At 43.8% G+C, this 12,686-nt stretch overlaps 1 protein-coding gene across 1 annotated transcript; it reads right to left on the reverse strand.

Annotated features, from left to right (window-relative positions):
• Positions 1-1,500: 1,500 nt before the first annotated feature.
• Positions 1,501-12,174, reverse strand: CLEC19A (C-type lectin domain containing 19A). Its single transcript, XM_081840119.1, has 5 exons — positions 11,886-12,174; positions 7,442-7,607; positions 5,906-5,999; positions 3,285-3,417; positions 1,501-1,838 (listed from the first exon to the last, which is right to left on the reverse strand). The coding sequence occupies exons 1-5, from the start codon at positions 11,974-11,976 to the stop codon at positions 1,759-1,761; spliced, it is 564 nt and encodes a 187-aa protein (XP_081696245.1). The 5' UTR covers positions 11,977-12,174; the 3' UTR covers positions 1,501-1,758.
• Between the last annotated feature and the right edge of the window lie 512 nt (positions 12,175-12,686).

Below are 12,686 nucleotides of genomic sequence, written 5' to 3' on the forward strand. Positions count from 1 at the left end.
GCAGAAAACACGTTAAGTTTCAGTTCATTCATTTAATGTTGATTGTCTTGTTTGGTTAAGGTCTTAAGTGACTGTTAAACCAGGTTGATCTTTTTTATGTTTTAGACAAGCAGAAAGATAAGAAGGATCCTTTTAATTATGAGAAAGAAGCAGCAATCACGTAATAAGGGTGCTCCTGTGGAACATTCACACTCTAAACAGGGGCGGTTGGGTTCCATTTCCCCCCGTTTTGGCTTTTAGCTAAACAAATAAAAGTGTTGCTCCTACTACCTAACAGGACGTGTTATTCCTTCATTTCCCAGCCCTGGTTACACATCATGTCACCATTGGGCTTCAGCCCAGAAAGCCCATTCAGCGTCTGCATTCAGCTGCACCTGAGTATGAGTCAGCAGCAAGAGTCGAGAGGGGCAGAAAGCTCTTGACATTAGCAGTGCAACAAACTGCTATGAAACAACACGGCGCTTCTACACAAGGGAAGGCTGATCTAACCATATGGATGTTGATCAATTTTCCATTTGGCCCGCTGATTCATCTCGAAATAATCATGCCAGTGCTAATTGCCACCCGCTCCGTCTAACATCTTGACACAGACATAAAAACAGAACTGTTTCCTATTTAACATGGGCTGACTGAGATGGGGACTCTTGCTTTTTTTACTCTGTTCCCACCCACCCACCCAGCCACCATGGCTCAAAACTGACTCGTTCATTGGCCCCAATATGAAAAAGTCGCTCAAGACAATCTGATTGTGCTGTGCTTCTCATGAAGATCCAGGGATTCAAAAAGATGTGGGGAACCTCTGGTCCTCCAGGTGTTCCCGAACTACAACTCCCATCAGCTCTGACCCAAGAAAATAAGAGGTCCCAGCAGAAACAGGCACAGTGGGGCACATCCAGACAGCATGGCCAATGATAAGGGAAGAGATGGGAACTGTATTCCACAACACCCGGAGGGTACCATATTGCCTAGCTCTGGGGCCACAAACCAAGAAAGCAAACCTTAATAATAATAAAAACAATAACCACAACCCAAACCCTTCACCTAAAATTAAACCTGAAGTTAGTTTGGAAAGCAAAATCTGCCAGTTGCTAAATTCCAAGTGTGGGGAACTTTTGGCCCTTGGAATGTTGCTGAACTATAACTCCCATCATCCCCAACCATTGGTCATGCTTGCTGTGACTGATGGGAATTGTAGTTCAGCCACACCCAGAGGGCTAAAGGTTCCCCACACCTGCTATAATCAATCTCACAATCTAAAAACAACAGCATCGGAAGATGCAGTCTGTTCACTGATGACAGCTGCACATTGCATACCGGTGGCAAATGTATCCCCTGCAAAAAATTACCCGGATGCAGCTGGGCCCCAGTGAATACATCAGATATGGGGCAGCCGTGGCCCTCCAGATGTTCCTTGACTCCAGCTCCCATCATCCCTGAGCATTGACCAGGTACAGAACACACACACACAAACTTGGTCATGATGACTAGTTGGAGCCTTCATTGAGCCAGATACAGAAATATGTTTATTAGAGGTGAGAGAATTATGCCTTAGAACAGCCTCCCACTAATCTAGCGCTCTTCAGATGGTTTGAACTACGGCTCCCAACTCCAATGGGATTTGGGGTTCAAAACATCTGGAGGGCACGAGATCGGGGTGCAGTGGGATGGGGAGACAGGCTTAGAAAAAGGTTGTAGATCCATTTCATTCCATGTTGTTTGGACAGAAGTTGAGTTGTTGCTTTTGTTTTGGGCAAACGCTTAATCAGCCGCCAGGGATGGGATCTTGCACACAAATGGAAATTCTCTGCTGCAGCTATTGTCATTCCAAGACCTTAAAGCTATGAAAAAGAAATTGGGTGGGTGGGGAGGGAGGGTGGGTGGGGAGGGAGGGAGAGGGAGAGGGAAAGAGAGAGAAATAAGGAGTGTGTTGGGCGGAGTTTTAAACCCCAGTTTCCAAGGAAGGAAGCAATGGCAGCATATTGAAGAGGCAAAGCTTCTGCTAGCTCAAATTCAGAGGCAATGTTCCACTGAATAATAATAATCCTGCACACAGGAAAGTAGCATGTCACGGAGAATACAAGACTTGAATGTAATCACTTTCTAACTTTAAGAACAGGTGCCTAAATTTGCTCACTTTCCTCTCCCCTCTAGCTCCCATTTTCCTTTTGTGTCAAACTTTGTGAGATCACTTCCCCTTTGTGCCCTGACAGGAAGAGGGCATGGCTATATATGGTCCTCACTGCTAATGGTGGACCTATATTTGGGGGACCCTGAAGCTTGAACTGTTATGGGGGGCCCATCACAACCAGCAACGAGGTCTGAATAACCACTTTTGTATCTGCTTCAGTACTTTTGTGAACTCATTGTTATTCCTCTAGGGCAGTGTTTCCCAACCTTGGGCCTCCAGCTGTTTTTGAACTACAATTCCCATCATCCCTGATCACTGGTCTTGCTAGCTAGGGATGATGGGAGTTGTAGTCCAAAAACAGCTGTAGGCCCAAGGTTGGGAAACACTGCTCTAGGGTCTTGACCTCTGCTAATAAGGGGGATGGGGGCAGGATACATTAGCCACAGCAGATTTACAACATTTACAACATGTGTGCTGCTGATTCGCAAACATTGGGATTGTTGAAATATACAGTGGTACCTCGGGTTACATATGCGTCAGGTTACAGACTCTGCTAACCCACAAATAGTACCTCGGGTTAAGAACTTTGCTTCAGGATGAAAACAGAAATTGTACTCCGGAGGCACGGCAGCAGCAGGAGGCCCCATTAGCTAAAGTGGTGTTTCAGCTTAAGAACAGTTTCAGGTTAAGAATGGACCTCCGGAGCGAATTAAGTACGTAACCAGAGGTACAACTGTACACAGCAAAAAAATCAACCCATTTGAGTCATGCGACTCAAATTGGGTCTACTAGACCCCCAAAATTTAAGTAATGTGGACTAAAGTCATTTCTGGGGCCCCTCCAGGATTAGGGGCCCAGAAGCTTAAGTTTCATCAGTTTCATAGTAGATTCGCCCCTGCTCCCTGCCTGGGTGGACTCTCTCTCTGCTCTTTTCCACCATATCTGCAATGTGACAACATCTGCATCTCATAAGCATGTGCTCTGTCCCTGAGTTGTGAGGCACTCAGGAAGCAACAACTCTGCTCCATTATTTGTGTGACAGCCACTCAGATATCTGAAGGTGGCAATCATATGGCCTCTTGCCTCTTCTCCTGCCTGAGCATCACCAGCTCCTGGGAAGAGGCCATCTCTGAGATACATCTACTGTACCACCTACCACTGCTGTATCTGTACCAGATCTGCACACAGTCTTCATCTTCCGGTTTAGAGTGGATCCCGTCATCTGGTTGATTGCCATCCCAGTAGTTATAGTCATATGAGGAGCCATCTGTCCATTCAAAATTGCTTTCCTACCAAATACATCACCAGGGAGTTAGTGCTAGGGAAACAGACAGGAAATGGCACATATTCAATCTTTGCTGTTAACCAGCATAGATGGAAGCATTCTAGGGATGGAGAAGAAATGCCATTCAGTTTACATTTCAAGGCGAACCTAGCTAACTAGTGATACACAAGCCAACGAGCAGTTATTTTTTCAAAACCTCTCTGAATTTTGACAATGCAGTTCTCGAGCGAAGTCGTGGGTACAAAAACGCACGTACAGTGGCAACGTGTGCATAAATGTGCATGTATTGGAGGAAAACTGCATTATATTAGGAGAAAATGCTTTGCCAAAAAAAAATGGACAAAAATCACATACAAATGTATGTATTAGGAGAAACCCACATTTCATTGCTGGTGAATTTTCATGAGGATTTTTTAAAAAACAAGAAGATGTGGAAATGTGTAGAACTGAATTTAAGGCTGAAAAATGGAGAAACGGAGAAAAACCAAAATGGGCAGATTCACCTATTCTTGGTTTGGAGATACCATTTCAGCTGTCATTACAGCTGCTCAGCAAACCTGCCCACTGGTTTTGAAAAGCAAGTGCCTTGCTCAAGAAGGCAACTTTGTCAGTGTGTGTGGTATATATTTGTTGACTGAATAAATGTCTGTCATTTCATTTCTAGACCAGTATCTGTATCAATTACAGGTGGGACCTCCGTCATGGGGCTTCTGTATTATAAAAAACCCAGAAACGAGATGGCAAACTGATGCATGGGCATGAGTCATCTTCATGTACTTTTTAATGTACTGAAATCAATTGGTTGGATCCAGGCTAAATTGGTTGAAGATAAATTCAATTAAATCAATGGGGCGTGGTTGTGATTTTAACTTAATCTGCATTAAAACCAATGGGTTTAACCAACCTATTCTCCTAATATACTGTATTGGCCTGAATATAAGCTGCACCCAAATATAAGCCACATCTTTAAAATTGGAGGGAGGGGAGAGGAAAAAAGAAAAAATATCCGAATATAAGCTGCTCCATTCCTCGCTGCTCCTGGCTGCACACCATATATAAGCTGCCCTTTAACTTTTCATGGTCGAAATTTGGATAAAAAGTGAGACTTATATTCAGGCCAATATGGTTCACATTTTTGCAAGAAATTCCCCTTAATTTAATAATGCATTTTATACAGGCAACTCCTCATTTTACATTCCGAGACACTGTGTGTTTAAGTGAAATTGTGCATATTTGGAACACCATTGAAAAAGTCTGCAAACCCACCATTTCTCCTTCCAAACCCTCCTTGCTCAAACTCCAACTCAGTGCAAGGGCTCCTGGGATTACACTCGCAAAGGCTTGTGGAATTGCTAAGCACTGCTTTTGAGCCATTTCTGCCATTTCCTTGCTCTTTTTAGGCCCCCTTTGGCCCTTTTCGTACCACTCCGGACTTCGTCCCGATGTGTGCATACATAAATGGGGAGTTGCCTGTACATTAATCTCACGAATATATGCAGTTCTATGCCCAGCTATCTCCTACCATGCAGTTTTTGGGGCAAGTTAGAGAGCTGCACTGCACACAATTCTGAGAAGGGCAGATTCTGTAGAATAGCTGCCTTTCAGTGCACATACTGCTTTCGATAGAGCCAATGAGGTAGGGTGTAGGGTAAACCTATTGCGGAAGAATTTTGTATTTTGAGAAGGCAGGTTAATTAGCTGGTACAATTCATCCTCCTTGCTTATTGCTACATCCTAAAGGGTTAAACCTTGGGAGTAAGACCTACTGAAGAACAGTTGCTGTGCTCATTAGGCATGACATCCAGTGCAGATCCTAATATAGAGTTAACTCTACTTACTTTGTGTGATTTACTGCTGGCTCACTCCTGTCAATAACCAACTTCCCTCAGGGCAGAAGCATAGGAATATATAGGCATATAGGAAGCTGCCAGGGCTATTTAATTATCCAGTTGTTACTTTGTGGAAAAGCATCTGCTCTCCATGCAGAAGATCCCAGCACCTCCAGGTAGGTTTGGGAGAGAACCCCCCCCCATCTGAAACTCTGGAGAGCTGCTGCCAAGTCAGCATAGATCGGGGGTAGGCAAACTAAGGTCCGTGGGCCGGATGCGGCCCAATCGCCTTCTCAATCTGGCCCGCAGACGGCCCGGGAATCACTGTTTTTACATGTGTCAAATGTGTGCTTTTATTTTAAATGCATCTCTGGGTTATTTGTGGGGCATAGGAATTCGTTCATTTCCCCCCAAAAAATATAGTCCGGCCACCCACAAGGTCTGAGGCACAGTGGACCGGCCCACGGCTGAAAAAGGTTGCTGACCCCGGCATAGATTATGCTGACCTAGATGGATAAACAGGCTGATTCAATATAAAGCAGGGCTATTTCCCTTAATGCTCCACTTCTGCTAGGCTAGATGCCACCAAAGTCTCACCCAGCAGGTCTCTTCTTCTTATGGGCCTGATGAGAGGTGCAGCAACTGATATGGTTAGGTTCTTACCTGTCTTAGATCATTAAGTCCCATCCAAACATCCGTCGGTATTCCAGGCACTCGGCTGTTTACCAGGTCATAGACGAATACATTCTCTTCCCAGCTGCCAATAGTCATACGTAATTAGGAATGCAAAGATCCGTTAATACTTATTTCTTTATTTCATTGCATTTACACCCCACCTTTCTTGCAAGGAGCTCAAGGCGGCAGATATGGCTCTCCCTCTCCTCATTTAATCCCCACAGCATCCCTGCAAGGTAGGTTAGGCTGAGAGGCAGTGACTAGGCCCCAAGGTCACCCAGTGGGTTTCAAGGTTGAGTGCAGATTCAAACCCTTACTTCCCCAGGTCCTAGTCCAAAGCTCTAACCACTATGCTGTGCTAGCTCTTTCTTTTTAGTTCTCTACACTTCTCATTTTTCTAACCTCAAATTTCAGTGGCCTGCCTTTTGCAGCAATGTGCAACTTCAAATTCCTCACAAAAGTCTCCAGCATTTTAGTGGAAATATCTCCTAATAAACTACTTTTTGTGCACTGTTTTGGCTCATGCGCGCCACTTCTGCAAGACTTTTCTCCTGATATGATGCATCTTTGTAGGTTATTTTCATTAAGAAATTCATCTTAAGCGCATGTTGACCTGATATGTGCATTTCTGTAACCAAGGGTTGGTTGGAGAACAGCATCGCAAAAACCATCAAGGACTTGGGCTAACCAGGGTAAATAGTTTTATTGCTGCCAGGTAATCAATGAATCATATAGTTAGGAGGGGGACCTCAAAGTTCATGTAATCCCACAGCTGATGCAGGAAGTCGGCACCACATTCTATGCTTAAAGGTAAAGGTAAAGGGACCCCTGACCATTAGGTCCAGTTGCAAACGGCTCTGGGGTTGAAGCGCTCATCTCGCTTTATTGGCCGAGGGAGCCGGCATACAGCTTCCGGCTCATGTGGCCAGCATGACTAAGCCGCTTCTGGTGAACCAGAGCAGCGCACAGAAACACCATTTACCTTCCCGCCGGAGTGGTACCTATTTATCTACTTGCACTTTTATGTGCTTTTGAACTGCTAGGTTGGCAGTAGCAGGGACTGAGCAACGGGAGCTCACCCCATCACAGGGATTCGAACCGCCAACCTACTGATCAGCAAGCCCTGGGCTCAGTGGTTTAGACCACAACGCCACCAGCGTCCCCATTCTATGCTTAAAAACATTCTAAATACTTTCTATGCTCAGAAAGTACTTCCTAAGCTTAATCTAAATCCTTTCCCTTGTCATTTGAAGCTACTGGAGCAACAGGAAAACAAATTTGTTCTGCCTATACAACAGTCCTCTGGATATCTGAGGATAGTATAGTCTCACCTTTCAATTGTTTCTTTTCCAAACGAACCATCTCCAACTCCTTCAACCTTTCCCTCACAGGACTTGGTCCCTAAACCGCTCGCCATTTTTGTCTCCATCCTCTGAACACATCCCAAGTGTTCCACAGCAACAAGGCACCAGCGAAGGATGATGCATTAGGGCAAATGGGGCAATGTTATTGCGTGATTCTTACCTGTGAATGGAAGCTAATTTGGCTGATTTTAGGCCGATGGAGAACTCTGCACAATACAAGTCAGCCTCCGCCCATGTTTTATTGATTGGAAAGTATCTATAGCAAAAGCCTTCATATTCAGTCCAAAAGAGAGGGCAAGAGTAAGAGAGAATTGGCTCTGGCAAAGCTAGGGAGAGAGGAAGGAAATAGGTTAGAGAGGCACATATCTCAACACACTTCCACTTGTCAGATTCACTTGCTATCAGTCCTGGGAGCCCAGAAGATTACAAAGGTCAGGAAAGCCACCTCTGTCTCAACAACAGTTGTCAAAAGAGACGAGCGACAGCTGTCATTTCCATGCATCTTGATACGCCATTGGCTGCGGGCAGTGCAGAGCTGGGAGGGGGAAGAGCTCAGGAGAGGCATGTGGAAAGAAGCCCACAAAAGAGGAGATTAGATAAAACCCACCACGCTGGATAAACAGCCTTGTCCTCCTATCCCCTCTAGCAATTACCACTTCAGCAGGCGACGTCATGGCTCTTAACATGGGAAAGAAGGACCAGAATTGTGTCCCCCACCCATCCCAGTGGCCCCGACTCGTTGCCAGTTTGCTACCAAGCTAGGCTTCTGGTTCTTGCGCTAATTCACAAAGATCTAACCCACCTTGGTACCTCAGTTGGTAGAGCATGAGACTCTTAAATCTCAGAGTTGTGGGTTCAAGTCCCATGTTGGGCAAAAGATTCCTGCATTGCAGGGGGTTGGACTAGATGACCCTTATGTTCCCTTTCAATTCTACGGTTTTATAAACGGGGATCCAAAGCACCTAAGGAGCTCTTGATCCCTTATGTTCTACCTTGATCATTGAGTGTTTCATCTAGCCCCTGAGGTTCGGTCAGCCTTTAACTAAAGACCAAGTTTTTAGTGTGGCAGGACCTGCCCTGTGGAACTCCCTGCCACTACAGATTCAGCACAAATCATCCATGCCTTCTTTCAGCCATCTCAAAAAAAGCTGTGCTATTCAGACAGGTCTTTCCAATGTGAATTTCTTTTTATTGCCTGCTGTTTATTGATGTTTGTTATTTATCTTTCGGTGAGTTTGTATACTGCCTGGCTGTGTCTTTAAAAAAAAAAAAAATGAAAGTGTGGTCTATAAATATTTCAGTCAGTCAGTCAATCAATCAATCAATGAATGACACCACTAAAAGCAGGGAGGGTATGTTTCTGGAGTGTGGCGAAGACATGAGACAGAAAGTTCATTCTCAGTGTTAAATATCAAGGGCAGATTGGGGATACTTTTGGTCCTCCAGATCTGGCCAAACTACAACTCCCATCAGCTCAGCAAGCACAGCCAATGGCCAGGGATGATGGGAGTTGTAGTTCAGCCAAAGGTTCTGCACACCTTGTTGGAAGGATGAGTTAGGTCCCAGTCGAAGCTTTCAAGCTGGTTTTCCCCCCTCCAAATTCCTCTTCAGAAAACGGCCCATCGTCTGATGGAAAATGAAGCTGTCTGAACCATTCAGCTTGTAGAAATTCTGTACCACTTGCCCCAGTAGGTAACATTAATTTGATTAGCTCCAGTGCACCAGAGGTGCCTGAAAGAATTTTAAGGTTAAATGTGCAAGAGGAGAGAAGGCGAAGCAGGTCAACCCCCTAATTAGCACCTTTCCTGTTCAGTTGCCAATGGCCACGTAGGCCCAGTGTTTGGACGAGCGGCCAGTAAGCATTCAACTCCCAGGGCTGAGTTAAATCAAGGATGTCATATTCGCCTCAGGATTTATTTGCTAGCTGTACTTTTAAAAGGAGAAAATAATATAATAGTCAGAGGCACCAGCTTGCAAGGGTGATTAGGGAGGGGGGCCGACGCCACATGTGTGATCTTGCGATGTCCCAACGTCATGCGTGTGACGTCAGGAGGAGCCAGGGGTGGAGCCAAACATGGCGGCCACACGGCTCAATGGCCAGCAGCTCCTTCTCCGCCTCTTCTTGGTGCCGCCACTGGCAGAAGGCTGCTTCAACCCTTCTTCCCCTCTGTGGCAGGAGGAGGAAGGGCACTCAGCTCCACGCTTATGGGACATCGGGGGGCAGCCCCTACCCCCAAAATATGGGGGGCCCTAAAGGGTTTGGCCACTAGGAACCAGTGCCCCTGATGCAAGTTAAAAAGTCTGCAAAATTTGATGGGTTAAGGTAGTCACTTACATGTCACATGAAGAAACAGGACAAATAGGTATTGATGGAAATAAAGAAGTAGCAATGATATCTATTATTTGTTTATTTATGTGCTGGGCATGTGGGCTCTGGGAGTATGGGGATTGTCTTTCTCTCTCTCTCTGCCTTCCTGGTAGCTTTGGGGTGCCTCCAAGGGTTTGGGTATATGCTATTTTTATGTATACGCAGGACCCTTAGAACCAAACCCCCGCATAAGATGAGATCATATGGTATTTCAGTGAAGCTCAGATGTACTCACTTTCTCTAGAATATGTTCCACCAACTTCAGTGACTGAACTGGGCACACACCGAAAGAAAGTGAAATTAATTCCTTCCATCTTTGGTCACATGGCGTCAAGAGATAGGGGAGAAATTAGATTCTGGCCTCATTTGAAGCCAGATCTATTCAATCTACAACTTCCAAAATTTCATGAGAACAGAAACACAGCTATCCTTTGAAATTTGCCCTTATCCCAGTTTTGCAATGCAGATCGCCAATTGAACAATGTTTACAAAAATGCAAAAATTGAGAAATTGATTGAAAAATGTTTATTAGGAGAAATTTGAAATACAATCCTGATTAATTTTCAGGAGGTGTTTTTTTTTAATTGCAAATTTCTGCAAATGTTAGAATAGGAAAAATGAGAAACTGAAAGCCAAAATGAGCAGATCCTTCCATCCCTAAATCCATCCAAAGTAAGGTTGGTTATACTGCAGTGGAGCTCAGAAACTCCTCACCTTTTTCTACCTTACACCCCAGCAGTTGAATCCATAATAAGTTAGTTGTGTTTAATTCCCATTCATTTCAGTGTAAATTAAGTTAAGATCATGACTGCCATCCCTTTGATTTAATTGGGTTTAAGATCAACTATTTTAGCCTGAATCCAACCCATTAATTTGAGTAAGTTAAATAATAAAAAAAAACCAAGTACACTATAATCCCTAATGCCCATAAATCATTTTATCATCTCATTTCTTGGCATTTCAATAACACAGAAGTTCCACAACAACTTAATTATGCAATCAAATAAATCCACATAATTTGTACAAATAGTGGTCTGGAAATGAAATGACAGTGAATAAGTATACCACAAACTCTCAAACGGTTTAGCTGAGCCATAATGACGGCTGAGATGCTATCTGAACATTAGGGATGAATGAATCTGTCAATTTCTGGGCAGCTGGTAATCGCTTGTTCTGGCTCCCCACAAAAAAAAAAAAAAAAGAATCTGTCAATTTCTATTTATTGCTGTTTGTCATGTTTCCAGTCTTCATTTCAGTTCTTTACACGTCTGCATCAGTTTGTTTGTTTTTCATTTAAAAAAATCCTCATGAAAATCGATCAGCATTTTTGTGTGAATTTCTCCTAATATACACATTTTTGTATATATATATATATGCATTTTCATGCACACTTTAACCTGGTATATGTATTTTTTTGACACATTACTTGATTGGAGAACTGCATTGCAAAATTCAGAGAAGTATGGATTTCAAAAGCTAGCTGAGTTTCAATTTACATACTGTTTTGAATAGTACACAGGTTTGCTTTTAAACTGAATGAATTTTATTCCCTACTCCTACTGAACACAGGCTGCCACCAGAACTGGATTCAACGCTAAAGTTGGAGCAAATTGTCAATTTCTTCGATAACTTTCCATGTTGCCTTTTCATCAAAGCCTTTTGATTCCTGGTAAGCCACCCATAAATCCCAACTTTTCTGACTTAATTACAAAAAACAAAGATCATCTATCAAAGAATGGCATGAAAGAATATGGGACCATGTTTCAACAGCAAACTAACTCACTTTATTAGTTTCAGAGAGCAAGACCTAAGAGAAAATAACTTTAAGTGAATACAGATTAATTTCAGTGATCAATATAGGAGACACGGGCTGCTACCAAACGTATATAGTGCGCTTACAGTGTTCTGATACACTTATGTTAGTTTGGGTCAATAGCTGCTGTGCTACACAGGAAATTTTGACTGGATGTATGCAAATTCATAGGAGTCACTGAACATTCTACCCTTCTGCATATCTTTTATTTTCTAAAGTTTATGCAATTTGTGATATAAATGGAATCTATCTATCTATAGCTCTATTTAGAGGATTTTCTCAAAGGGGGGGAAGAGACAAAAACCAAGAAGTGATATTTAGGACCCAAGATTAAACCTCAACCTGATTAAAACCCCAAGCAAAATTACCTTGGTTTCAGGTGTCCCAGTTTTGAGCATTTTATCGTCGGAGATAGGTACTCACCTTGACTGATTTTAATATTGGTGTGTGGGAAAGCCTGGATGGCGAGCAGCACCCCCGAGAAAGTAGCGCAGAAATTCCACCTCGATATCATAGCTGGTCGAGAGCAAGTCTCCTCTACGAAGCTGCAAAGAACTGGCTGCTCCGTGTTTTTCCTCCCTTTGTAGTGCTACTGAAGTCACTGGAGCAGCTGCAAAGAGGCTTTGTAGACAACTTCCTCCCTTGTAAGGGCAAACTTTCAACAAGATTTGCACAGGATGCTGGCCGAACGCCTCACGGCCTAACCTCCCACACCACTGGCCACTCTTTCTCACTCCTCCAGATGACCTGATTATTGAGCATCCATCATGATCTGCTCATGCAAAGCTTGTGTGGCGTTTGGACTATAAGTAGTCTTTACTTCATATCCGTCTCTGGGTATGACAATGAGCATTCACCCTGCATCAAATCACCCTCCATTTGCTTGTAAGGTCCTTACGCATCTTCCCATTAGTCATCCTCGAGAAGTCCGATTATTTCTGTTGCGCAAGGGCAACAGAGCACCTCAAAGGTGCGGATTCTGGTATGCGCTTGAACCCCTTCCTTAACACACTGCCACACAACAACCCAGAGTGTCCCAGACAAAACCAAGTTGAGGCTAAAATGGAATAACTTGCCCTCGTCACCCAGCAGTAGAAATGACCTAACAAACCCTTAAGATGATTGCTATGTGACTTAGAGGTAAATCCCAAAGGCGATTCGCAGTTCCAAAAAGCAATGTGCTGGATTTTAGAACATAAAGCCACTTCAGGCTTTCTTTTAAAA

Source organism: Podarcis erhardii (assembly GCF_964252035.2).
Source record: "Podarcis erhardii genome assembly, chromosome: 14".
Classification (NCBI taxonomy): domain Eukaryota; kingdom Metazoa; phylum Chordata; class Lepidosauria; order Squamata; family Lacertidae; genus Podarcis; species Podarcis erhardii.

Bases quoted from the DNA above. Each gene is read 5' to 3' on its own strand.
- CLEC19A (XM_081840119.1), bottom strand. From the start codon at position 11,976: ATGATATCGAGGTGGAATTTCTGCGCTACTTTCTCGGGGGTGCTGCTC. The intron at 7,608-11,885 runs GTGAGTACCTAT...CTCTCTCCCTAG, and splicing joins CAATATTAAAATCAGTCAAG to CTTTGCCAGAGCCAATTCTC. The intron at 3,418-5,905 runs GTAAGAACCTAA...TGTATTTGGTAG, and splicing joins GACTTAATGATCTAAGACAG to GAAAGCAATTTTGAATGGAC.